Raw genomic sequence first — 27,631 nt, forward strand, 5'->3', positions numbered from 1 at the left:
GGATGTGTACTTAAAGTACATTACAGACACGGGGCGTACACCAAACACACAATTTGGTACACAACGGTACACAACGGTACACAGCGTACGAAATTATGCTCCTTGTTCATAAATGTACATTGAAGAAGAATGATACTCGCAGGACATAGGACAAGACGTATAACACAATCAATTACAGTGTTACACACACCGGCACCAAAATGAAGCCCTATTGAGAAAGACCACGTGATTAGGGTTGTCTGCAGCGCGTAGTAGCCGGAGCTATGGGATGAAGCGGCCTTCAGCGAAAGTGTGAGACTAGTGGTTCCTAAGTTTTGTGCAGCGCAAGCTCCCTCGGTGTTCCGAAGGTGACCTTCCTTGCGAAGGACTGACCGAAGACAACGCTGCTCACAGCGTCGCTGATTAAGAACAGGCGCGTTCAAGCAGGACATGTCCGACAGTGTTGTGGCCACCAAAATGTAACCGGCAAACACTAAGAACGAAGATATAAAATAAGATGTGAAAGTCAGGGGAGCTTAACTAGGGTAGCTGTCCGGTAAGGCTTTACCCTGCACTGATGGAAAGGTAAACGGGTAGAAACAGCGGCATTTAAGGCAGAGAACTGGACCAGTTGGAATTTAGACAAGGACGTGTTCCAGAGCGTAAGGAAGACGAAAGGAGGTAAAGAGACAAGAAAGAACAACTTTTTTTTGTCGTCCCTTTTATCTCCGCACCTCTTTTGTTTTTTCTTACGCGCGGGAACATGTCCTTGGGAAGAAAGAAAGAAAGAATGAAAGAAAGAAAACGCAGATGGGAAACGGAGTTGTAAGCGCAAACACAAGGAAGGCACTTAAAAGTGATTAGTCTTTAATAAAGTGCCGATGTATGGACATAACAAAGGGGAAAAAAGCACTAGTGCCCCCTTAAAGCAACGCTGACTGACGTTAGCTGACATCAGGGTACAAAGCATTCTGTTTTCAGTACGGGTGCGGTTTTCAAGCTTGTCGAGCATGACAGTGTGTGCTTTTCTTTGCTCACTGAAGCAAGGACAAGGAAGCAGGACCGTAAAAACTAGCGTCTCTTATCCGTATTTTCCCGTTCCCAGCCCAGAAAAGCGATGTGCGTGCGTGCGTGTGTGTGTGTGTGCGTGTGCGTGTGCGTGTGCGTGTGCGTGTGCGTGTGTGTGTGTGTGTGTGAAACGGTAATGCGTTCATATGTAAACCTCCACCTTTTACTTGTAAACTTTCAAGCTGCCTTGAAAGCTTGTTTCGTTGTTTCTATGCTTGATTCCTTGTTTGCTTTTTGTCCGTTTTTACACTGTCCTGGAAACAACAGCGAGCGAACTCACATCAAGCTTCGCGCTTCTTCATTTGTCCCTCCCACAGGTCGTAGTCCTCATGGTTAGCGAAATGCCACTCTTTGGATGCCTCTGTTGCGCAACCCCATCAGCCCACTCTGAATAAGCCTGCTATCTTCAATAAAGAAAAAAAAAAACCATTCCACACTTGTAGTACTTAAAACACATTCTATATACGCGCAGCAAGAGACGTCGCATTTCAGTAACGCTGTACCGGTCAGGCCCTGCACAAAGCCAACTTGCAGTCAAAAGGCCTTTCGGCCGTCTTTTAATTTGCTCTTCACGATGCTTAAATGACACACAAGACAACCGCCGCGGATTTTATAACTCGAGCATAATAAGTTGATTGATTACCGAAAATGACGTCATTTAGGATGTATATAACCCGTTGTTTCACTCTTTTACGAACGCCTAAATCCTCCGTAGAATGCCACAGCACGGTGTCTCATATCAGCGCATCGACCTCTCTTAAAGTGGCATGCACTAAACGTGAAAGTGAGAGAGAGAGAGAGAGAGACAGAGAGAGAATAAAGGCGAGCTTTATTTATAGATCGCCCTTTTACAATACGGAAAGAATCACTCTTACCGTGAGATGAAGTGTGATGAGCCAGAAAAGACTAAAGAAACAAAAGACGGCTGGCGACGTTGCCTTGAAACTTCTGCACCATGCACCTCGCCGTGATGTCATAGAGTTGGTGACGTCTGCTCTGGCCTAGTCAGTGTTCGTGAAAATGGATTGCATTGTATGCCAAAAGGTTCAATAAATGATCTTGGCAAGATTCAATAACTTTTATTGGGCCACAGCAGGACAAACTAAAAGGAATTAATAACTTAGAAAATGATATTCGTGATGTCACACCGACGCAAGGCGTTGAGGTTTCCGGGTAAAATACGAAAAAAAAATGAAATTTTGGCGTTCGTTTTCACTTGTAATATCAACGTGCATTACCGCAAAATCAACAGAAATTCAATTTCCAATGAACAAATTAAAAAGCGTAAAGTATTTCAGTGCTTCTATTTAGTGTCCCATTAACGAGACGTGGTCCGCTCTAAATGTCAGTCAATCGTTCAGAATAGGGTCCCACTTGTTTGTAATCTCCACACTGTTTGCCCATGTCGAAGCCCGTATTCACAAGGACTTTCTTACGCTGGAAGTGGCCTTGATGGTGCAGGTCAAGAATTCATCGACAACGAGATTCTTGGTGGACTCCACCATCAGGTTCCTCGTCAGGCAAGGGCACAAGTCGCCCGCCTTTGCCGGACAGATAAATCCCCAAGACGCCGGGACCATTATTTTATATACTTCGATGTCCGTCCTATAATAATGGTGGCGCGAGGCATGCGACACTTGTTGCCTACAGCTGTCTGAAGTAGATCAGACTCGATACGCGGCCGACCCCGCGCGATTAGCGCACCCTGCCGGTGCTCCTTCCTAACTCCTAGCTCCTTTATTTACCAATCAAGCTTAGTGCTAACCTGTTAACAGTTCACTTTACAACCCGCGGGGACGCGTGGCTTCTCGCCTTTCGCGCCAACGTCTCAGATGACAAGATAAGAGACCTATGAGCTAGGCGGGCTGCCAACGATGCTAATCCCATAGGGGTGCACGCATGTACTCTTATAACAGGCGCACATGGCCCCACGACTGTCATGCACACTCACGCGGGCTGAACCACAGGCAAATATAGGCTTTCACTACAGGCCCGAACGCTAACAAGTTTGGCTGGCCGCGTGGTACTTGTTGAATGTCCCCCCGTCGGGTGTCATCCGACGCTCGCGATTCTGCAGAGGCAACCAGGCGTATAGCTCGCTCGAGAGTAAGCACGGGCTCTGGCGTGCCTTGCGGATCGAACGCACACCACACACACACTCACATGCAAACGCGTACCCGCGGACCGGGCACAACCGCACACGCTTGCACATGCAAGCACATATAAAACACACTGGTAAACAGTTGCACTGGGCACCCACACAAACGCGAACCCACACACACACACACGCAAATACGAACTCGGGGGCATACAGAACAACCGCGCGCACAAGAAACACGCGCACAGACAAACATACAAACCCACGCCAAATGCAACACACACAAACAAACGCGCACTTACACGCACGCACACACGCATACAGAAAGTAACGACAAGCAAGAGACCATCTTGCAAGACGTGCCTGCACACCGTATAGGCATGCGGTGCTGACAAAAAGAGCGTCTCCCTCGCGGCCGTGTTTGCGAGGCGCGCAGTGAGCAGTCTCGAGAAAAGGTCTCCCTCGAGAAGGCGTGCACGAGCACCGTGTTCGGGAGGACACAATAGCGGAAACGCCGCCGCACGGCGGAGCGGAAGGAAAACATTTTCGTTTCGCCCCGCTGTTTTTTTCGCAGCCAACGCGCCCGGCCGACGTCTTCATTCGTCTGCACGGTGCCCTGTGCTGCCGGATCCGTAGACTGCTCGGGGGTCGCGTTGTCGCAGATGAAAGGAAAATAAAGAGCGAAGTTGAACGAGTGTTGGGTTTCAAAGCCGATGGCTGTCTTTCCTCGTTGACTGTCTGTGTGGAGTTCTGTGTGTTTTTGTTTACGGGAGTGTTTATGAAGTGGTCGCCACGATAAATAGAGAGAGAGAGAAATGGGGAGGACGGCGGGTGTCGAGGAGAGGGAATGGGGAGAGAGTGAGGAAGTTGCCGGGAGTAGAGTCGGGAGTAAGGGAAGTAACTCTGCAAAGCGAAAATACTCCTTCAGACCTCTCTTTCAGCCGAACTTCACAAGGGAATTGTATGGAGTGCGTTTGGTGGTTGCTTCGGCGTTGTGTCTCTTCCCCTTCCGGATGCTGCATTGCGTCCGCAAGGCCGTATTGCAGACACAATCTTGTACTTTTCAAGAAGAGAGAGCGATAGGGGAGAGGGGGGAAGAAAGGATACGGAAGGGTTGACGGAAAGACAAGCTCGCGTATTTCGATGTGCAATACATCGACATTGTGTTCGCCATTTTTGAAAACAACCCTGAGCAGTTTCCTCTCTTGACCCGAAAGCAGCTTGCGCCGGGGAGCATCGCGTTCCCCTTTCCTATTTGCCTTGCGTTTACGTGCGTGCGCGCGCATATGGGTGACGGGGGAGGGAGTGGTGAGGGAGGGATGTTGTTCGCGGGTGTGTGTGTTCGAAATTTCAGTGTATTTGTCCGCGCTTGCGTTTATTGGCGTAGTGTGCGTGCGTGCTGGCGCGGGTGTGCATGTTTTGTCTGTTATTTTGTGTGTGTGCGTGTCTGTCTGTTCATGCTCGTTTGCTTGCGCGTGTGAGCATGTTAATACGGAGCCCAACAATTTACTGCGTCCCTCATAACCCAGTGGGCAGTTTCAGGACATCAAACCAAACAAGTTATATAGTTTTGTTTATGTGCGTGAGCCCGCTATCGCAGCTGGCTGAATCTGAACGCAAGCCTAACTTTTCCTTTCTTTTTTTTTTAATTAGAATAGGCTACTTTGCTGACACTTCGTTAGTCGAAGCACAGGGAAATTACTGACTAAACGTACACGTGGGATTGCTTACGGACGCAAAATGAGATGTGCAGGCAAACTTTTGACTACAGCATTTCTGGCGAACAGCATTTTGAAGATGACTGAATTGTTTCCTGAGGCGCTCGCGTTTTCTTTTTTTTTCATCTTTCTTTCGTCTTTTTTTTTTTCGATGTTACTTGTACACTTTCTTTTTCCTTGGTGACATTTAAAATTATTGGCGTTCCGCAAACTTGAGCATATAAGCTTAATGCGCAACAGTTTAATCTCTGCATGACTAGCCGTGCAGTCAAGTCCACACACACACACCTATATATATATATATATATATATATATATATATATATATATATATATATAATGTGACGCTCTTAGGTGCATAGTGGGTTCACGAATGTGACGCGCTTAGGTGCATAGTGGGTTCACGCCTCAACAAACAGTATGCGGGGGCACCGAAGGGTGGTGAACGAGGACGACGACGTGTGGCTGGCTCGCTGAATCTCGACAGGCGCTCAGTTGACCAAGGCCATCGCTTCTAACTCTACCCGGCTTCAAAGTAACGCCTTTTGTGGGCGTAACAGAGTGGTGGAGGTGCTGGGTAGAGTTAGAAGCCTCCTCCTCCAGAAGGGCGTTCCCTTTGAATGGACTCCTGAATGTGAAGCTAGTTTTCGTGAGCTGAAGTCTCGTCTGACGTCTCATCCCATTCTCCGACACTTCGACCATGCGGCTCCCACAGAAGTTCATACGGACGCTAGCGGTATTGGCATCGGCGCCGTCCTTATTCAACGCGTCGACACCAAAGAACACGTCGTCGCCTATGCGAGTCGTTCTTTAAGTAAGTCCGAGCGTAACTACACCGTTACAGAGCAAGAATGTCTTGCAGTTATTTTCGCAGTACAGCGCTTCCGGTCGTACCTGTACGGGCGCCCCTTCACTGTGGTGACAGACCATCATTCTCTCTGCTGGCTGGTGAATCTCCGTGATCCGTCGGGCCGGCTTGCGCGTTGGACACTCCGTTTACAGGAATATAACTTTACCGTCTCTTATAAAAGCGGCCGCCGACACGCCGACGCTGACTGCCTCTCGCGCATGCCGCTTCCAACGACGGACTGCGACGCGGACAACTTCGACTGCTATATCGCATCACTGGAGCCGGGATTTCCTGATATAAATACCTTCAAGGTCGAGCAACAAAAAGACAGAACTTTAGAACCACTGCTCAATACTGCAAGGCGATCAGCACCATCCACTCGTTTCTGTGTTCGTGATGGGGTTCTTTACAAAAAGAACTATTCTACTACAGGCCCACGATATCTTCTGGTGGTCCCGGAGAGTCTCCGTGTCTCCGTCTTGCGCGCTATGCATGACGATCCAACATCTGGACATTTGGGTTCTGCGCGAACTCTCTACCGCCTCCAAGAAAGGTTCTACTGGCCTAAAATGCGCCAGACGACCGCCCAGTATGTGTCCAGCTGCAGCGAGTGTCAACGTTATAAGCGTCCGACGAGTGCTCCTCCTGGTCAACTCCATCCAGTGCCACCCCCCAGCTCTCCCTTTGAGCAAGTTGGCATCGACCTCCTCGGTCCTTTCCCGCGTTCATCCGATGGGAATCGCTGGATTATCGTGTGTGCCGATCACTTGACACGCTACTGTGAGACAGCTGCAATACCATCGGCTACTGCAACCGAAGTGTGTATTTTTCTGCTGCATTTTGTCATTCTCCGACATGGACCTCCCAGAGTCATCATCAGCGATCGTGGGCGGCAGTTCACTGCAGACGTGGTCGAAGAGATGCTTCGTCTATGTGCTTCAAGGTTTCGACATTCCACCCCGTATCATCCCCAAACAAATGGCCTTACGGAACGCACGAACAGAACTCTTACTAACATGCTGTCCATGTATGTCGAGTCAGATCATAAGAACTGGGACAGCGTGCTACCTTTCATTACGTACGCATTTAACACCTCAAAGCATGAAGTTACGGGCTACAGTCCCTTCTTTCTTCTCTACGCTCGTCCGCCTCGTTATACACTAGACATTATCTTCCCGTTTTCCAGCCACGATAATCTTTGTATATCAGAGACAGTCTGTCTTGCTGAAGAAGCCCGACGACTTGCTTCGTTACGCACTCTTGTTTCACAAGACCGCTCGAAGGCACGCTGCGACCGCCGACGCCGACACGTGATATATGACCCTGGTGATTTAGTGTTGCTCTGGAAACCAACCAGGAAACGTGGACTATGTGAAAAACTGCTGGCCCACTATGTTGGACCCTATGTTATTACGGAGCGCATCAGGGAATTAACCTACCGCATAGCACGTCTCACATCAAATGGCCGACGGTCAGCAAAGACTGAACTTTCGCATGTCGCCCGTTTAAAACCCTTTATTTCTCGACAGCCTGTTTGACTTGCCCGGCGGGCTTCGTCTGCGCGGAGGGAAATGTGACGCTCTTAGGTGCATAGTGGGTTCACGAATGTGACGCGCTTAGGTGCATAGTGGGTTCACGCCTCAACAAACAGTATGCGGGGGCACCGAAGGGTGGTGAACGAGGACGACGACGTGTGGCTGGCTCGCTGAATCTCGACAGGCGCTCAGTTGACCAAGGCCATCGCTTCTAACTCTACCCGGCTTCAAAGTAACGCCTTTTGTGGGCGTAACAATATATATATGAGCCCAACAGAGTGAATATAACTTTGGAATGGCACTAAACAAAATCACTGAATATCTGTAAACTGATCACTCAGTTTAGTTCTGAGCACTTTTATTTGGCGCTTCTTATTTTTTTTTCTTGAGTGTTCTGTCTACTCGGGAGCCGGTTCTTGAGCTGAATAAGGCAACGACTAAAAAAAAAAAAGTGTAGAAATGAGAGAAAGCATTTGGTGCAGTTTGCCAGGCGGTCAGTTAGGATAAAGCATACATGTTCACATTACAGTCAGATTCTATCTGAGCACACCTGGATACTCAGGTTACGAAAACTTAGCGGTGAACCCCTATAAAAAAAAAGCGTTGTCTTGAGCAATCTTCTCTAGTTTTAGCGGTATTTAGCTCTGACTCTGTTTTTTGTGCAGAAACAGAACTAAACACACACTCTCTCTCTCTGTCTCTGATATGACAGAAATTACACAAAACTAATAATCACATACGATCCGAGAATAAATATAAAGCAGAAGTATTCAAATGAGATTGATGCATAATCGGCGTACGTGCCGTACGAGATTTTCCGATAGGGACGGACAACACACATAGCAGTAATCCTTCTTATACAACCGAAAGCTTTTGTCCGCATCCCTGTAGAAGGCACTACATTGCAGCTTCATGTCTCAACGACAGAAAAAATAAAAAAAGGAAGGCGAAATAAAAGAAACAAGCAAGCAAGAAAAGAACACGACACTACAACATAACTTAGTCAGTGTCAGTGAACTGTACCTCGAAATTTTTTCCCGTCGCTTGCGTTAAGTGCTCCAGGTTTCTTTTTCTTTCTTACTGATCTTATTTCGAACTCCACTGTTACATCGTGGATGCGTACGGGTCTCTCCTTTCCTTGACTTGAGTTCCCCGGAATCCAAAGTTCGCGGAATCCGTCCTTCGTCAAATCCCCTCCCTCGTCCTGCTAATCCAGTGGCCCTGTTTTAAATCACTACGCACACCCCTATCCACAGCGAGTGCCCGTCTAGCTTTTTTTATGTTCTTCCCCGAAAACGATTTTCTCCCTCGACGTCGCCGCCAACGGCCCGAGGCATCGCAGCGTGCCGTAACCCGAGACGGGCGCCGGCCACGCGCCGACAGTGTATTAAAATAATGAAGCGCCCCCCACGCACGGACAGACACACCTAAGGAACGCACGAAACACAAGGCGAGGCGGGAATGGCGCCCCGGATGAACATGCGCGCAAGCAACGCACTCCTCGCGTCTCGGTGCGACACAGGCTCAGGTCTCGGTAGTGAATGCATCGCGGGGCTCTGTAAACGTGGGGCTCCCCCCTACCCCCTCCCCCCGCCTTCCTTGTGCGAATTCACGTAAAGCCAACGGAGCAGGACTCTGCTGCTGGACAGGCGGCATATTTTGTTTCAGTCTACGCTTTGGAAAAGCTAAACTTAGTTACAAACTTTGCACATTCTCAGATTTTGTGCGGGTCAACCCGTGCTATTTGCTTTAAATAATGGGAAAGAGTGCCCGAAATAATGCGACACAACTTGGTGAAAGTGGGGAGGAGTTCTCTTCATTTCAGACTTGATTCGGGAGCGTTTCTGTGTCTGTGCGGGGAGGTGGGGGGAAGCTGTAGAGGGGGGCGTGCTTCTCATGTTACACTTGAGTGAGATGTACGTACGCGGTACAATAGGTGTGCTGGCCCACGTTCTGTACCTTTGAGGTGCTGTCACAGCATTATTTATAACCGAAATCGCCCATTTGACTGCCGTCCGCGCGTTTTGCCGACGTCCGCACATGTGAAGGATGTTTCGCCTTCGGAATCCCCGTTGGTAGTACACCAAACGAGATAAAAAAGATTTTCTAATGCAAGCGTCACTAAAAGCTAAATTAATTTGGCGTTGATTTCCCAAGTGAGGCCTTTCTTTAATTTTTGCTTCAAGGACAGCTTCGCTTATACGGGCTTGCCCCAGCGTTTGGGATTCACAGATTTTTTGGGGCCTATTTAATATCAAGTCCACATAGCATAGATTCCCCCCCCCCCCCCCCACCCTCACGATCAAAGGAATGTTTTTTGTGACCGGGAGATGTGGTCTGTTTGTATATCTGGTAGAGCCGACTCTCTCTCTCTCTCTCTTACACGCACCATGCTTGCAGACCGCGATCTCTTTGGGGGGTCTCGACAGACACGCGAGTTCTCAACCCGTGCCGCAGGTTTTCGCAGTTTGCGGTATACGCGAACGGAAAGAATACGTACGCAGCCCCTGATCGGTGCTGCCGCTTGCATGGAGCAACTTATCGCATACATAATACCGCTTGCCCTCGTCCCTCCATCGACACACCCCTCGACCCGACCGCTTGCATATTGCTTATAGTCTCGTACATAACGGGCGCCAGCCAAAAGCTTGCGCGGCTGGCCCTTGTCTATTGAACGGGCACTTCGCGGTGCGCGCGTGTGCCCCCCTCCCCCTCTTTCTTTTTTGCCATCAACATCCATAGACTACAGCGTACCGCCGAATGACTGAGGTCATTGTTAAACTTTTTGGCTTGACTTTTTTTTTTTAAGCTTCACTTTCTCTTTCGCGAACTTCTCGACGGGTGGTGACCTCTATTGTACCACACGCATACACGCTTTCTTTTTTTACAACAAGTTTTTGCGAAGCGCCCGAACCAGAGCTGGCGCGCAGCTTGAGCATTCAATGTTGGCATTCAATGGCGTTCCCCTTAATCGCATAGGCGCTTGTTTTTGCGCCATGGGCATGAGTGGACTGTCTGGGGCCGTGCACGTCCTTCTTGTCTCTCCAATCGTGAATCTACACCTGCGTGACTGTATGATCAAACACGGCCTCCGAGATGTGCACCGTGTTACCGGGCGAGCTGAATATCTCGGAAGTCACTGTAGGAACATAGAGAATTTCTTGCTAAAAGTACTGGAGGTAAGCCTGAAGCCAGGGCGCAGCTTGCGCTGTATGCGCTATACGAATTTTCAGCCACAGCGGGAACAACGGGCACTGCAGGGGTCAATCCGTTAAACTCGTCTTCCGAAACGGTGGTGAGCTTCATTCAATTTCACGAGGTCTAAATATCTTTTTTGGCACGGTGAATTTGATTCCACAAAATTCTGATTTAAAGCGCTCTGAACCTAACACAAATGCAGCAGTAGCCATTTTGAAACAATGGAAGGGTCTTAAAATTGTGGAAAGTTCAACAAACTAATTATTTTATAGTTATCATAATAAAGCTTTAGTTAATTTGATCTCCTTGTTTGCTTGTTTGATTGTTTTCTTGCATGTCTTACGAATATACTCTCCGGGGTCAGACATCAATTATGGACGTCTCATTTTTTTTATTTTATGTAGAAGGGTGCATGAGGGCTTTGTAGGTGTAGCCTTTAATTTCAACGAATTGGACTTTTTAAGTCACTAATATATGCGCGGAAAATGCGCTGCGAACTTCATACACCTATTTATAACAGCTATGAATAAGCGTATTAAACAGAAACAAAAGTAAGCTTTTTTGTGTATGGAAGAAAAATCGCAGAGCTTTAGCACTCAATCCATAAAACGAAATTCAACGAAATTCCAATAAAATCACACACTTATTCAGATTACAGATCACTTCAGATTCATATCCGGAGAATACGCACATACTGTACTGGAGAGTTATGCTGTGTCATGTACTGGAATGTCTTAGTGGCCACAATGTTTGGCACTGCGAAGCCATGAGAAAAAATCGGAAAGCCAGAACAAAAAAGAAAACAAAAGAAACATAAACGACTACAAATGGGCGTACGTGGAGCCCCTTCTATCCAACATGTCATCTTTCTCAGATAATTTTTCTTTTTTCCAGCTTCCACGATCGAAATACTAACGAAAAGCGGTGAATGGTGCATGAGAAACTCTTACAACTAAAAAATCAATGCATTCCTAAAATCACAATCACGTCTTCCAGTCACAGCCGATGGTTCAACTCACACGTAATGCGGTGCATCAACAAGAAAAAGCGCTTGCATTCAAAAGCAACGTTCTCAGACTCTGATGGCTATTGGAAAAAAATTATAGACAGCAAGCTAGTTTATGCAATAAAGAAATAGCAACAGCTAAAGAGGAATATACGATTACACGCTTTGCTAAGAAGCAATACTAAAAAAAAAAATTGGAAAGTGGTTAATCCTATCATTTCCTGCGTAAATTCAATTCATTTAACTAAGGACGGTGAGCTTTTGTCTCCATCGGAGATTGTAGAAGAATTAAATTTGTTCATTGGTTCTGTTTTCACTAAGGAGGAGCCCGTTTCTGCTAATCTAGAATTTGACTCCATTAACGCCACTATGAATGACATCGTGATCACTCATGAAGGAATCCAATTAGCTATTGAACATCTCAGAAATAACTCGTCACCTGGTCCAGATGGTATATGCCCTAAATTACTTAAAATTGCTAAGCCGTTCATATCACACATTTTGGAAGCCATATTTCAACAATGTATTGGCACAGGATGTGCGCCTGAAGCCTGGAAAATTGCTCGTGTGACGCCGATATTGCAAACAGGCGATCCCTCCGTGCCATCAAATTGCAGGCCCATTTCCCTAACCTCTATACACTGCAAATAACTAGAACACATCATATCATCCGCAATAATGAAGTATTTAACCGAGCACAATTTCATTTCTAACCAACATGGTTTCCAGGGCGGTCATTCATCTGAAACACAATTATTCGAATTAGTTACCGACCTCAATCATCCTGTTCATGCGTCCATACTAAGTGATGCCATATTTATCGATTTTGCTGAAGTATTTCATAAGGTCCCTCACAGTCACCTGATAATGAAACCTGAGTGCCTTAGCATAAGCAGAAAGGTTACTAACTGGACAGCTAGTTTTTTATATAACCGCTATCAATTCGTTACTGTGAATGATTGCTCGTCTTCATTAATTCAAGTTAAATCCGGGGTACCATAGGGCTCAGTGCTTGGGCCGTTACTCTTCCTTGTCTACATTAACGGCATCACTAACAACCTCACTTCTACGACTCGCTTACTTGCAGACGATTGCGTGATTTATAAACAGATTACTAACAGCGACGACAATACTGCCTTACAAAATGACCTTGACAGCATTTCCACTCGGTGTAATCAATGACAAATGACAATTAACGCTTCTAAAACAAAAGTTATAACTTTTACGGCTGCTACTAACGCCACATGGAATCCCTACGTGATTAACGCAATGCCTATAGAACACGTTTCTTCATTAAAGTACTTAGGCGTCCACCTGCCTGCCGACCAACATGGAATACCCGCATTGACCCACTAAGCTCTAAAGCATCCAAAACACTCGGATTTATCAGATGTCGCTTACATCAAGCTAATCCGAAGAAAAAACTTATGGCATACATCTCTGTGCACAGTTCGCTATAAAATAGACAATGCGTCATTCATTTGGAACCTACATCAAGTATTCATTTGGAACCTACATCAAGTATACCTAATTAATAAGCTAGAGTCTGTCCAGAATAAAGCTACCCGATTTGTAACAAGAAATTGCTTACGTCTTTCCAGCATAACCAATATCAAAGCATCACTAAACCTTCCATTACCAGATAAAAGAAGGCTGCTGGCACTGTTATTCTACTTTCACAAGCTCTGCCCTAATCATTCGCCATTTGCGGCCTCTTACATAGAGCCTGCCCGTCGAGTTTTCCCGCGCCTAAATCACCCTTTCACAGTTGTAACCCAACATGCACGTACAAACCTCTCGAATAACTCTCCACTGTTTCGTGCCATCCATCGTTAGAATAATCTATCACACGATGTCGTGTCTATAATTAACCACGATACAGTTGTGCATACGCTGAATAGTTCGCTTAGCATCGATTAATATTTGTGTTTGAATCCTTATGTATACACCCTCGTAAATATTTTTTGTATACGCGAGTGTCATTGATTGCCCGTTTCATTGATGTTGCTCATAATGACTGTTCACCTGTTTCACTGTAACTCCCTATGTTTACTGTAACATCCCTCACCCCCTCACCCCTCTTCTTAATGCCTGGTCGGGCCTTTAGGGTTTATGAATAAAAAAAATAACACGGACGGATGTATCTAAACGTGCTTGAAGTTCCAAAAGAATGTTGATCCATTCAAAAGCGTTGAGTACCAAAAGGTTATAAAAGGTGCATTCTTATAATTTTCTTCATTTCTATAAACAGATTTATCTCTCTATCTCTCTCATGTCAAAAACATAGGTACAGCTAAAGCAGGCTCAATAGTGGTTCAGGAGGAACACTTGAAGGATTACTGACTTGACATTCGTGACTTGTTAATAAAGAGAAAATGAGACATCCAGCCAAATGTAGCTGAGTGCTACAAAGGACGAATTTTTCTTCAACTGCCGAGCTGTTCTTTCGAGGAACCCGTATGGGTTTCATTTGTAGCACTTAGCTACGTTTAGGTGGATGTCTCATTTTCCCTTTATTAATAACTTCTCTCCACCTTGCGGGTTTCTGCAGAACTATGAAGTCAAATTCGTGACTAGTATTTTCTTGCATGTGTAAATGAAGTTCCACATCATCTATAGGTAAAAAAAAAAAAAAGACGATAATATTCTAGAACGCTAAAATTGTTCGTAAGCGCTAGCAAATCCCAGATAATGGTAATGCAGGACGTATTATTAGGGAAGACGGTCGGCCAATGAAAGATCACTTATGAATCGAAACGCTAATAAATGCGATTCCAGCAGATTTTGCTCTGTGTCATGACGTCGCCATAACGTCCATCAGGTCCGGTTTGGCGCTTCGAGTCAACTCAGTGTCCAAGCATAATTAAGCACTTCCCAGAATTCACACTTTCTAAGTATTATTATCCTCTTACGTCTGAGAAACGTGCGCCAGGGTTTCTGCGATTTTGTTTCTTTACTCCTTTAAACTGAAATAGTGCCGAACTGTGGAAAGAAGAAACCGCGAAGTATGAACGCATCGACCGTCGAGAAAAAAGAAAGAAGAAAAAAAAGGGGGGGGGGGATTGGTACAAAAGAAGGAGGGACAGATCGCATTCACATATTAGAAATCTATGGGAAACAAAACGTTAGTGAAGCGGTTAATTAAATGTTATTATCCGATGATCTTCTACACAGCGTTTTAGCATAGAATTACATATACGTACACCGTAGGTGAGGCACGAAAAACCCCCACCGCGCGAGATAGTACAATGGTAAGTTGCACTATCACCGGTATCGGCGGACTTTTACTCGAGGAGGAACTGACCAATCAGACGTGGCAAAAGTGGGGAAAGAAGTCGTAGAAAGCTTTGTTGTAATAAATAAATTATGCGATCGATGGCGTATACCTTTGTAGCGAGGATATTTAGGCAGCTTTGGTTGTTTCACTGCGTAATTTTACAGAGAACTGAGCTGGCAACCAGCACATTTATACGGGTAGTAACAGATGGAGACAACGTACAAAATGTTTCAGCGAACACTTTCAAAAATCTTTAAAAGTTGCGTGAGGCAGATATGACAATTCTGGTTCATGAGCTGGTCTACTCGAAGCGCCGGACAATACTTGCACAACAAACTGAGGTCCAAAATCGACTAATTAATAGGAAAATCACTAATTAAGTTTCTAACTAATTACATTATGACCCGTATTGCAATTTACAAATTCTAGCCGTGGAGTTAACAAGGCGGATCCACTTGGAACGAATTGTCAAACGACACCAGTTTCGGTACATAAATTCGCGAACTTTGCGGAAGAAATGCGTTGGCCCTCCAGTTATTTGTTAACGAAACGCTGTTTCATGCACTGAAGCACACAAGTAACTGGAACGCCAATGCATTTCTCCGCAAAGTTCGGGAATATACATCTCGTAACTGGTGTCGTCGTGAGAATTCCAAGTGGATTCGCCTTGCGAAGTCAGCTGCAAGAATTTGCAAATTGCAATATGGGTCATAAGGTAATGAGCTAAAAAGTTAATTAGTGAATTCTTGTTGATTAATAAATTTTTCATTTCAATTATTGTGTGCAAGTAGTGTCCGCCGCTTCGAGTAGACCGGCTCATAAACTAGAACTGAGCTATCTGCTCCAGGCAACCTTCAAAAGCTTTTGAAAGTGTTCGCTGAAACACCCTGTATAAGTCGATTGGTTATGCCTGTGCGTAAACTATTATGGTGTGTAAACTATTCGGCCAGACAGCAGCAGCGTTCACGGTTCAACAAACCCCCCGGGGGGCGGGGGGGTTGCGAAGGAGGCTTCGCCTCAAAGAAAAAAAGAAAAAGAAACTCGGCAGAATGTTTAAGGCTTCTTACGTGTGGAATGTGAGAGCATTATACCTTTCGTAGACCTCGGAACGTCATCAACGCGCTCGCGTTATGCACTCATGACGTGGCACCACCTCCTCCCCATTGGCTGCACCGCCACGTGTCCAGTGACGCAAAAAGGCAAAAAAAAAAAAGACGCTCAGGAAACATAGCACTCCAAGAACAGCGGGCTCACAAATGACAGGCTATAGTTTTTAATGTCTCGTAAGAACAGTGCCAAAGTTTCGAAACGCTGAAAGAGAAAAGGAGGAAATTGCCTAAGAGGCCTCACCGCTATATCCATAATACTACGCATGCAGCTGTAGAACCCAAAGACTTCGAGTAAATTATCCTCGCAATAGAGCAAACGTTGAAAGAGAAGCCTTCAGAAAGCTGAGAAGAGCTTTCCGATTTTAAACAAAACCCTAAACAGAGACAACAGAGCGATGGCTTTGACGACAGGTTGTCTGTTGAATGGGAGAAGAGGCTCTTTATCCCCGCTGTTGCCCCCATTGTGGGCTAACGACGATGTTAACTTTTTAATGCATTCTTACGCAAGTAAGTCGTTAAATCATTAAAATGAAGCGTGCGAGATTGCGTATCTCGCGATAAGTGCGCTGCGACGTAACTATATAAAACATGCATGTACTCGCATCTCTTGTATGCGCAACAATTATTTCTCATTAGGTTTGTTTAATAATGGCTGGAGGTTAGATGGGCGTGCACGTTGATCTAACCATGTACCGAGAATGGGCTAATGGCCGCTCTGCTACATGCAGTGAATTTGACGTGTGAGAGTAGCACGCAAATGTTACCCCTGTACGCGACGGGTCGTCTTTCCTATACCGAGCAAACGCAAATTCTAGTGCAGGCGCGTTTTCTGATTAAGACGCGCTTTTTTCCAACAAGCTGAGTGGCGTAGGGCCGGAATAACGTAAACCATTCTATTACAATTCACTTGCTTTCCGCGCTTCGTAGATGGTCCGAGAGGTGATTCGAGCACGTTATCACCGATGTTGGCTGACCATGAGCGGCTGATGATAACAAAGGAATAGAATATGATCGAGTTTTTGAAAGGAACCCTTAGATTAATCCGCCGTACTCACAAAAAGTTCCTTACGCTGGAACAGTTTCTAAGAGCAGGTGACATGAAATTGGGACGTTGGGCATGGTTTTTGGTCGAACCCGGTTTGGCCAACGACAAACATTACTTACGAACGGAAAGCTTCATGGATCCGACCTATGATACGAAACCTAGGCAAGAAGATAAAGAAAGAGAGGGGGGGGGGGGGGGGCATGCACGAAAAGCCATGTAGTAAACGTAGATGTGGCAGTATCTCGGATGGCGATTACACACATTTTACGTGAGTCGTAGCACTTGGGTAACGCAGCAGCAAGAAGAAAAAGAAAGAACTTCGTCACGAGATGTTGAAGGTATTAATAAACGAGTAACATCAAGCACTACACAGAAGTCCGTACGGAGGCATCAGGCGCGAGCGGCAGCTCTATCAAGGGCTTGGGTGCTTCAGCCCAGCGAAGCGAACAACACGAGGCTTTCACGACAAAACTGCCTTCACGCCCCCCCCCCCCCCCCCCCCCCTACATCACCACCCCGCCGACGTCAGGCCGTACGTCTTTTTTCAGCCGCCACTGAAATGAAGCAAACCAAAAATAAAACGGGAAAATAACCGAAAGGCTCTCTAAAGAAAGAACGCAGAGCGGGGTACCGCGATTTCTCGCTTGTTGTCCGCCGAGAAATGTTTCCTCCTCTCCCTCCAATGACGAGGAATCCATTTCGCTCACTCTCTTTCGCGTCGGCGCTCCCTCATTGGTGCGACGTGCGCTAGAGGTTCCGCCTACCGAAACTCGGCGGCAGCCAATGAGAGGCGTCCGTCCGAGAAGACGTCCCCCCGCGTAGCTTTCCGCCCTGTGGCGCTTTGTTTTTATTCTCTCGACGGGGCTTCCCCACCAGGCTCGAGCGTGGCGATGGTCGTCCCGTGAAGGGTCAGAAACTTCAATCGGTGACGCCGGTCGTTGGTGCTGTAGGCGAAGCTACTGCATCGAGAAAGCTCCGGATATCGAGGACCGTCGTGTTCGCCGCTATGGTTCTGTGGAAACTGTGTCTCGCGCAACGACTTCGCTAAACAACTGGAACGTCCCAAAGGCTGGGACGACGTGATCTTCGACCTGTGAGTGTTTGTGGTGCTGCTTGATTGGCCCATCTGAAACCGCAACGCTGTCCGACTTTCTGTGCGCGTGGGCCATACGTTCGACACGTTTTGAGAATCGTTCCGTTTCGAGTAAGTGAAACGTGTCAGCGAGTTTTCAACATCGTGTGTTTCTGCTTCACCTCTTTGGAAAGGCCGACGTTCCGCGTGTGGATACTATATCTAAGATAACTGTAACGCTAATCCATTTTTCTTTAGCACAAGGACACAACATAAGGCTATAAGGGTGTGGCTTCTCAGGAGCCGTCGATCAGTAGTCACGTGTGACCAAGGAGCAACGAAACAAGTCGCATCAGACTCAGCCAAGCATGAAAGTTGCATTGAAAGCTGAACAATTCAACTCGATAGGCTCACCTGAACTTCCAGTGTCCAATCTTGAGTTGCAATGCTCGAAATCGAAAATTCAGGAGTTGGCCGATGAATGGCACGTGTCTGCCTGAGCTGAACTTCTTCCACAGCCTTCTTCGAGATCCGTGGCGTAGTCAACAGTGGTTCAACACAGAGGCGATTCTTTTGGGCTACATGAAATGCCCCAAGGTAACGGAAACCTTGACGCCATTTCGTTTAGAGGGTCAGTCGCTTGCAAGGACTGATACATCGTGAGTGAAGACCCGATTTGAGCTACTCCTCTAAAGATAATTGTCAACAGGCTCAGCGCTACAAGTGAGAATCTGATGCTCATTGCAGAAATCCATGACCCGTGACGTCAACTGCGCGTAACGAGCTCACAAAAGAGCCTGGAAGGTCAATTACATGCGCAGGATGCAGTGCTTCAGTGCAATTTTAGTTACTCAGTGACACCCCAGTACTATCACGTGATTAGACACGCGAACAACCGTCTACCCCGCATTCTGGAAAGCCATTTGTGTACCGGGGGCAACTCACAGACAGAAGTCACACCATCCAAAGCGTGGTCTCTGTCGCAAGTTTCATATTCCTAGGCAGCAGAACAAAGGGCACTCAAGAACTACAGAGTTCAGTCGTCACGCCTGGTTCTATGTTTTGTCAACTATACTTACGCCACTAGGCCGGCTAAGGTCAGTGTGCCACAGGTGAAGGTCGCTGGAGACCTGTCCGCTTCACTTGGTTATTCATGGCATTCCCCGTTTCTCCGCGACATGACGGGAAACATTAGCGACGGTGGTCCTAACATCGGCAGAATAGCTGGCCGCTGAGCAATCCTTGTCTGCGTCGGAGGCAGCGCCTCAGTCCATTCGGACTTTTGGCCCATCATGGCGACTTCGGCTCTGAGCAGTACCAGCGGCGGTGGTACGGACTCGTCCGGAGACAGCTGTCACTACCGGTCTTCCTCGTCTCCCGCTCCGCTGGACCTGAACCGCGACGAGCACGGTGGGTCCGGTGCTCAACATTCCATGCTGCTGGACCACCACGGCCCGTCGACGTCCGTGTACGGGGCCAGCCGGCGCGACGACCTGATGGACGACGATGAGGACGACGAGGACGAAGAAGAGGACTCATCGCTCCCGGACGTGGGTCACCACCACCACTCGTCGTCCCAGAGTCACCAGCACCACCACCACCTGCTGAGGCGAGGCGGGCACGAGCTCATCAACGGCGTGTCGCACCACGCTGAGCTGGTGGCGGCGGCAGGACAGCACGACTCGGTGTCGCGCGGTGTGCTGCCAGCGTTGGATCCGGACTCGATATGGTCAGTGCCGATTTCCTTTGTTTGTTTGTTTGTTTGTTTGTTTGTGAGTTTATCGTCTGACAAGAGTGTGCCGTCTTTAAGCGAAGGCACGAATGCCGACCCCTGTGCGGGAAAAATATCCCTTCTATCTGCATGCCGTGCCTATATTATATGGGCGGAGCCACTGCTCTGATTAAATTACGATTGAGGCCGGAGGTTTCTGCTGCGTCGATCTTTGTGTAAATGACCTCGTGTGGACGAAAAACGTGGGCATGGAATGTAGGCTGCTGTTGCCCTTGCCCATGAAAGGGGGTATAAAAAATAAGCGCCTTAAATTGTGGGGGACCCCGGCACTTGCCATTGATGAGGAACAGCAGATTCGGTTCCCCGGTGTGCCCCATCTCTATACACGGACAGTCTTTCAGAATGACCTCTTTCCTTGTGCGTGTGCTGTTTCCTAACTAAACAAAGTTTCTGAGTCATGTGTGACGCGAATGACAGGGCAAGATAATACAGAGACAGTGTGTAAAAGGGTTTCGAGTCACCGTAATTAATGGCGTATCCGGACACACAGAAGCATGGCAATTGCTAATAGATACGATGGCGTTTATAAGCCCCAATAAAGGTCACATGACGTCACTCTGCAGAGGAACGAAACGCTTCCCTCATCGGCGCCTGTGTCACTCGCTATTGGAACGCAGTGAATGCTGTATCGCGCCTCTGCTCGTTTCCTTCTCTCTGGTAGAGCTGCACCCATTCAGCAGCGGCCGAAATGGACAGTCCACTAGGTGGACTCTTACAGAATACCCCCTCAGGGAAAAGTTCTGTACTTCACATTGCTTCAAATGTACCCTTCAATAAAGAAAAATCTACCAAGTATCGGATGTAATCCTTAGAAGATGTGATACAAAGAAGAATGACTTTATGTCTTGAATACCATAGCGTCAAGCTTTTCTTCATTGTGAAGAAATCCTTCCTAAAACTTTTGGTTCCAAGGTCTTACCCGATGACGTTTATAGTTGCCCTCTGTTAGGCCTACCTGATAACCGTTGTGACTGCGAAGCGATGGCTCAAGCGTTCGTGGCCCAATCGAAGACCGCTTATCAAGCGAACAAAACATACATACAGCAAAAAGAATAAAAGGTATTCAGCAGGAAATGCTTTTAGCTCCAGTTATCGGCGACCATCAAGAGTCCTTGTGCCGAAATGCTGAGCCGTTATACGGGCACTCAAAACGAGAATGGAACGAGATTATTCGGACATCGTTGCGAGAAGAAAACGAGATCATCCGGGCTTAAGAAAATGCGGCTTTTTGCCCCCAACCCTTTGTACAGGACCGCATTACGTACGCTATAGTTACTGCCCAAACGAGTCTCAAGAAATATTGCTTCCGAGTTCTACCGAATGTTCACGATATCACTCAAGCTGTAACTTCTAATACGCTGAAGTTTTATTTGACATTTCCAATAGCGACGTCCAAAAGGCAGATACAGGGCACTATAAACTTGATTGTCACATTTTGGCGCTGAGACAGAGTTGCCGGCGCTCTTTTCAAAAACGCCAGCGGTCCGTGAGTTCGGCGGCGCGTCCGGCGCGCAGTGGATGACTGTTTGGCCGAGACGAGACTTGCAATGAGGTTCTGTCCGTGACAGGAAACTATTGCGTCCGTATGGACCGGTGCACAGCCCGGCATGGTGCGGTGTGGTGGGGTGGGGTGTGCCGTTGCGAACATGCGCTGCGCCCATTTTAAGATTGCGGCTAGTATAATCTCCACTCAATCAGCTTTGCCGGTAGCCATTTCATGCTTACATCTACTCTCCATCGAGCGAGAGCCAGCATTTTGTTTCTGTATTATTCCGTGTTCTCATTCGTCTTTGGCCACCTTCGGTTTCCTTTTTGCACCTGTGGAACGTACGCTATCAGGAAAAACGCCACTGCTATCAACACCACCACAACCACCACCACCATCATCATCATCATAATCATTTTCCTGACATATTCTCTTACCTTTCCTAGCCGATCACGTGGAGTTTGAGCAGTGACTGTCCCCCATTACTTTAGGTGGAGAATTCGAGCAAAAATAATTTTGCCGGCCGAAATTTCTAACAGCGGCAGATATTCGCGTTATTTGATTCAAATTTGATGCAGTAGTGTCAGTGACTTCCAGTAAGCAACATCTTTAAGCCCTCTAATACTGATTGTAGCAATTTTCATATGGAACTATTAAAAAAAGAAAACGTCACATTTAATTTTTAGCTACTGCGGCTCAACAATAGAAAACCTTATGTCAATTCCTTGTCACAAACTGCGTCTAATCATGAATTTAAAGCGGACAAAATGAATTTATCATACACCGCTCCGAAATATATCACTAACTTGTTAGCAGGTCACTTGCAAGACCCTCGTAAGCCTTGTGACAATCTAACGTCAGCTGTAATGTTATATATCAGGTTTCTTCGCTTTGGAGGCTCTAACAGATTCAGTTTATAGAACTGCGATAATTTTTTTTTTGGTGTGAAGTTACGGATTTGTAAATATTTTTTAGACTTACCAAATTTTGGGAATTCACGGAAAAGAATGCAGGCCTAAATCGAAATTCTGTCTGCTTGCTGTAGTCTCTAGAATTAAACTTTCTTCTTTTAAATGCAATAAATTTCATTCAAGTCGGACCAGTGCTTGTCTGACCAATGCATTTCTGCGTATTACTTGTATTTGACTAGAGAGATTGGAGCTGGCCCTGAACTAAAGCTTCCTCTTAAATAAATCGATCCGTTCAGAAATTCTTGTATGAATGGCTGTGTTGTGAAGGTCGTTTGACTTGGATGAAGGCTATGAACAAGAGAAAGAAAAGAACAGGAAAAAAAAGGGAAGGGAGGCTGTGAAAGTAAAACTATATAACAGGCATTTTTTTAGGCTTCCTTTTGGCGACGCAGAAATATGCGTAGAATTTTTTGAATCCCTATATTGACGTACGTCTACAATGTTCAACACTGCGCAGAAGAGTAGCACAAATACTCGTGTATGTCTATAAGGAATACGTTTTAGCGTCTCAGCGTTGTTACAACAACTGAATGTGTCAGTATGCCATTGTGCCATATTTATGCATTTACAGGTTTACTAACTTTATAATGTTTTCGCAATAGCTTCCTGCAGATAAACTTTAGTGACTGAACCAGGTGGAGGAGAAGTTATATATATATACATACATATATATATATATATATATATATATATATATACACACACACACACACACACATTGGCTATAAGCTGGCACGAGGAATGCAAAACTCCTAGTAGCCTTTCAAGAAGGCCTCTCTCATAACCCTGTATGCACTGTCGCGACCCTAGAACCCCAAAAATTAAGCTGTTAGTGAAAGTGAAGGCTTGAATTCATCATAAAAACAGCATAAACGAGGAATCCTTAGAAGCTACCTTGAAGTTCCCGCACAAGCTTGCCGTAACAGGTGGAATTCGACGCCGTCCGCTTGAGCCTAATTAAACTTTCATCCGTAAGTATGGACTACATCGTATACTAGATGAGGCAGAGACTGAACTTCAGTTTTGAGAACGTTTATTTAGTCACAATGGCACCAAATTCGAAAACAATGCTTTGAACTCCGTGACGTCACAGTGAGGTACCGGCCCTGGGGCTTCGGCGCGAAATTCAAAAAGGAATGGAACGTTGAACGTCGTCTTATATTCTAATAACCAACCTATTACCACGTAATCAACGAAGAATGGACTTCACCAAGAATACTTTATCAATCTAGACTGATTCAGCGCTCATGTTTAGCGTAGGAATAAATAGAGTCCAAAGATTATACCCTACCATGAAATGGGCTGCCACCCAAAATTCAACGCAGCTGTGCCAGTCTCCTGGACAGACTTAGGCTGGGGTTGGCGTTTACGCGCGGGTACGTGCACCTCATGCTACGCTCCGAGTCTCCACACTGTGAGCTGTGGAATGTGAACGAGGCTATAGGTCACGTGGTGTTTGGCTGCCCTCAGTACGTGGGTTCAGAGCGTCAAAAGTTGAGCAATGGCCTTACGCTCCTTGGCAGCCCGCCACTGTCGGAGGACCTTATTTTAGGCCTTCGGCCAGACGTTAAATTGAGTTTTGAGGACATTCAGGCTTTACTTGAGAGAGAGAGACAGAGGAAAGGGTGAAAGGCCGGGAGGTTAACCAGAGGGGAAGATACGGTTTGCTACCCTACGCTGTGGAGAGAGGGGAGGGGGAGGTAAAGGGATAACGAAGTAGAGATAAAGAAAGAAAGGAGCATAGACATACAATCACAGTCGGTCACTGTCGCCGCATACTGTCACCGCACAGGCCTTACTTGACTTCTTCAAAAAGTACGGGCCTGGGCTGTAGGCCTTGAGCCTTTCAAATTGCCTGCCGTATGTTTTGCACCCTCCTCCTCTCGTCATCTTCGCCCATCATGCGCCTCTTTCTTCCCTCTTTCTTTCCCTCTTCCCCTTTCCCCGGTGCAGAGTAGCTGGCTAGAGGAATGTACCTCAGGCCGCGACCTCTCTGCATTTCGTATCATTGAGCCTTTCTATCTCTCCCCAATGGAGTTGGACAGATCATTATTGCGAAGTACAGGAGAGACACCAAGGGACTACAAACGCAGCCTGGGACGTCAGAGGATCGAGTCATGAGCTGACACTAGGGAAATTTGTAGGCGTACGGCAAAATCCGCCGACGAAAGACAGGGTCAATTGGGTGCAACCTGGGAGGAGCTTTCGTGCTTCGGCCGCACATAACTCAGGCTGATGATGATAGTGCTAACGCAGCGTAAAGCTCTAAAGCGAATGTCAACCTTCCGTACCACGGAACATCCTGCACTCTCGTCGATACCCGCACAAATGTTCTGATGCAGTTCGCTGTACCTGGTTAAATGTACAGTACAAATTGAGAGAGATAGAAATAAAAAGGAAATGGATGGAGGTCAACGATATCGCACCTAAAGTTTGCTACCCTACACTCGCGGAGGGGGAAGATGAAACGAAAATGGAAAGAGGTGCCCGCGCGCGCGCAGTAAAGCTCGCGCACATTAATAGAGCAAACATAAAGGTGGTTGCACTAGACGCTCGTTTTCAAAGAGGACAGCGACGCCTTCCTTTCTGTGCGGGTGAAGGCCAAATCGAGGGTGCTACATTGAATCTTCCGTAAAGTAGTAGGTCCTCCAATCAGCAACGAGAAGTATAGAGATGGATGCAGCAATAGCAGCTTCTCGAATGTTACAAATATACAGTGCCGGAAGCTTACTATAGACTAGAAGAGCAGATTTAGCATTAGAAGTAATTGTCCAAAACATTGAAGTGCTACCGCATTCCACAACTACTCGTGTCCTCACTGGCGTGTTGTTACTGCGCAGGAGGCCGGACATCCAGACAAGCATCGCCGGTGGACACCAGACTTGCTCCTGGTCAAAGCTAGAGTGAGTACAACGTGAACTTGCGGAAATGTTGTGCCGTTACATCGCGCATCACGTGACATATGAAGAGAGAAATAAATGAAAATACGGGGAGGTTAACCAGAGGTGGGATACAAGTGGAAGCTACAAATGCTAACGGCGAGAAATCCATCATGCGTGCACCAGAAAGAAGCTCTAGCGAGGACATATAAACTGCAACAGGAACACATCGGGAACACGGAATTGACGTTGGCAAACGAGCTGTACATAAGTTGGTTACCTTGCCAAGCAGATCCACTGAGGCGCGTTAATGCACTTGGGCAGCAATTGTTCTTTTATTTGCGATAGCAATTATATGGACACACTCCAGTCAAATTTTAGCTGTCGCCATGCTGTTTCGTATATATATATATATATTGCTGACCAATCCAATCCAATTCGTGGCTCGTACCTACTGCGGGGACTGACCGAGAAAAGGCTACGTTATGCCAACAAATCATACATAACCACAAATAAACTTTCAGGACTACTATAGAGTAAGTGCTGCTGAAAGGCGAAATTACACGTTAAATTCAAAGCAACCATAGTCGGAAATGTCAATATAACCATTAATTGAAAAGCACGCACGCACGCACGCGCGCGCGCGCGCACACACACACACACACACACACACACACACACACACAAACAAAAGCAAACGATAGCATTCCACAGTGCTTTCGGTTGGACTTAATAAGAAATTTCTGGCCTGCGGAGCAAGCATCCCCACGTGACTGAATCACAGAATATAGGCACGAAACGAAAGAGTCCAAGCGCAAGGGTAAACTTGGCTATCGTGCTCAATGTTTCGCCCTTCGGGAGTAGACTGCAACTTTAATTAGAAGTGTTGCAAATTTTAGTGAACTCTGGATGTTCTTTTCTTTCTTCTGTCGACCTTTTGTTGCCTTTAGTACATGCTTTTGATTGAAATGCAATATATGACGTACAACACCCCCAAGTGTGCTTCTCCGCATACCACGTATTTCTTAATCAAGATATCAGTCAGAAGGCTATAATTTCTAAACGTTGGTCTACTTGAACATTTTAGTAGACTATTATAGTAAACCTTCTGTACGCGCAGGGGCTGATGCTGCCATCCCTGCTGTCTTTCATTCCTCAGAGAAAGCAACTTTCCAAACGCGTATCTTAGCTTCTAGAAGCAGTTAACGAGAGGTTGTTATTTTAGTTAAGGTAAGTTAGGTGTGCGTGCTTAGGGAATTTCGCATGTCGTAGATTATATATTACATGAGGCACGGTTTATGCAGGAGATCCCACGTGAACAGTGCGCGCCCGAAAATTTAGTGTGTTCCTCAGTCGCTCTACGCGTGTAACACCTGAAGACTTTGCATTGTGTTCTAACTGAAACAATACGAACAACCGTTTTTCTGTAATATGAATGAAAAAAAAGACATAGTATTGATAGATTACCTGATAGATTTTGATAGGCTGACAAACTGATTTGATCTGAAAGCAATATTCAAAAGATGGCCTCAGACATGCAAGAACACCTATACGAAGCTAAGTTTTGTAAGTTGTCTGGACCTTGAGCAGGCCGAGTATATAGACCTTGCGTAAATACCAGGTACAAGCTTTAAATAGAAACTAAACATAAAAATTACTCGAGTTATTTTTGTAGATAACCATTCCACAATACCGCTAGAGCAATTCTCGCCGCGAGGAGCGATTGATAAGTCAGAAAAAAGACTAACTATCTGGCTAACTAACTAACTAATTAACTAACTAACTACCTAACTAACTACCTAACTAACTAACTAACAAAAAGTACTGGTGGCGACGCCGCCTTGAAATTCCGGGCCACCATCAGTTGCACTTTGCTCCTCGAAGAGGCACGATGTGTGTTAAGTGAGCGTTTTGAATCACGGATCCGGGACCTCAAAGAGCTGCGACGTAATGCTAACGCATGAATTTTGCCTCGCCCATTGAACAAACCTAATTATATATATGTATACCCGTTCACTCCGACGAAGGCCGGTCCTCCGGCCGAAACTTCGGTAAAAAGATATGCCATAACGTTCGCCTTTTAAAAAATCTTTTTGGAATGTTATACCTACGGGTACGGGGCGAAATCCTTTGTCTTTTGTATGTATACACATATACTGTACCTTGGAAGCTGCAGGACTCCTTAGCCAATAGGAAAGGCCGCATGCCAGTGTACCTTCGGTACGAATGCTCGTAGTACCTGCAGCACTGCTGCAAACTATTTCTGAGATGCAGTATAGCATGGATTCCCACAGTGAGTGGGATCTGCAGAATGTTTATCGCGATTGCAATTTACACGGACGCTCGGCGCCGTTGGCGCCAGTGTGGTACTGTCGTGGTGTCAAAGCACACGCGGGGCCCTATGTGTGGCAATGCCTTATGACTACATGCGATCAATGAAATTTGTGATTATGACTATAGAACACTTACAGTTACAGTCAGCAAAGAAAGAAAGCATGCCATTACAGTCGGCGCAGCAAGTAACGCCACGAAGTTTTTATTAAATAGT

General features: G+C 46.4%; 1 protein-coding gene across 1 annotated transcript in view; it reads left to right on the forward strand.

Annotated features, from left to right (window-relative positions):
- Positions 1 to 17,462: 17,462 nt before the first annotated feature.
- LOC126533869 (uncharacterized) overlaps positions 17,463 to 27,631 on the forward strand; it is a 70,040-nt gene continuing 59,871 nt past the window's right edge. Inside the window, exons 1-2 of the mRNA XM_050181063.3 lie at positions 17,463 to 19,684; positions 25,045 to 25,107. Coding sequence (XP_050037020.1) covers positions 19,248 to 19,684; positions 25,045 to 25,107 — 500 coding nt within the window. The 5' untranslated portion in view covers positions 17,463 to 19,247. The remainder of the gene's footprint in view (positions 19,685 to 25,044; positions 25,108 to 27,631) is intronic.

Source organism: Dermacentor andersoni, chromosome 7 (genome assembly GCF_023375885.2).
Source record: "Dermacentor andersoni chromosome 7, qqDerAnde1_hic_scaffold, whole genome shotgun sequence".
NCBI lineage: Eukaryota > Metazoa > Arthropoda > Arachnida > Ixodida > Ixodidae > Dermacentor > Dermacentor andersoni.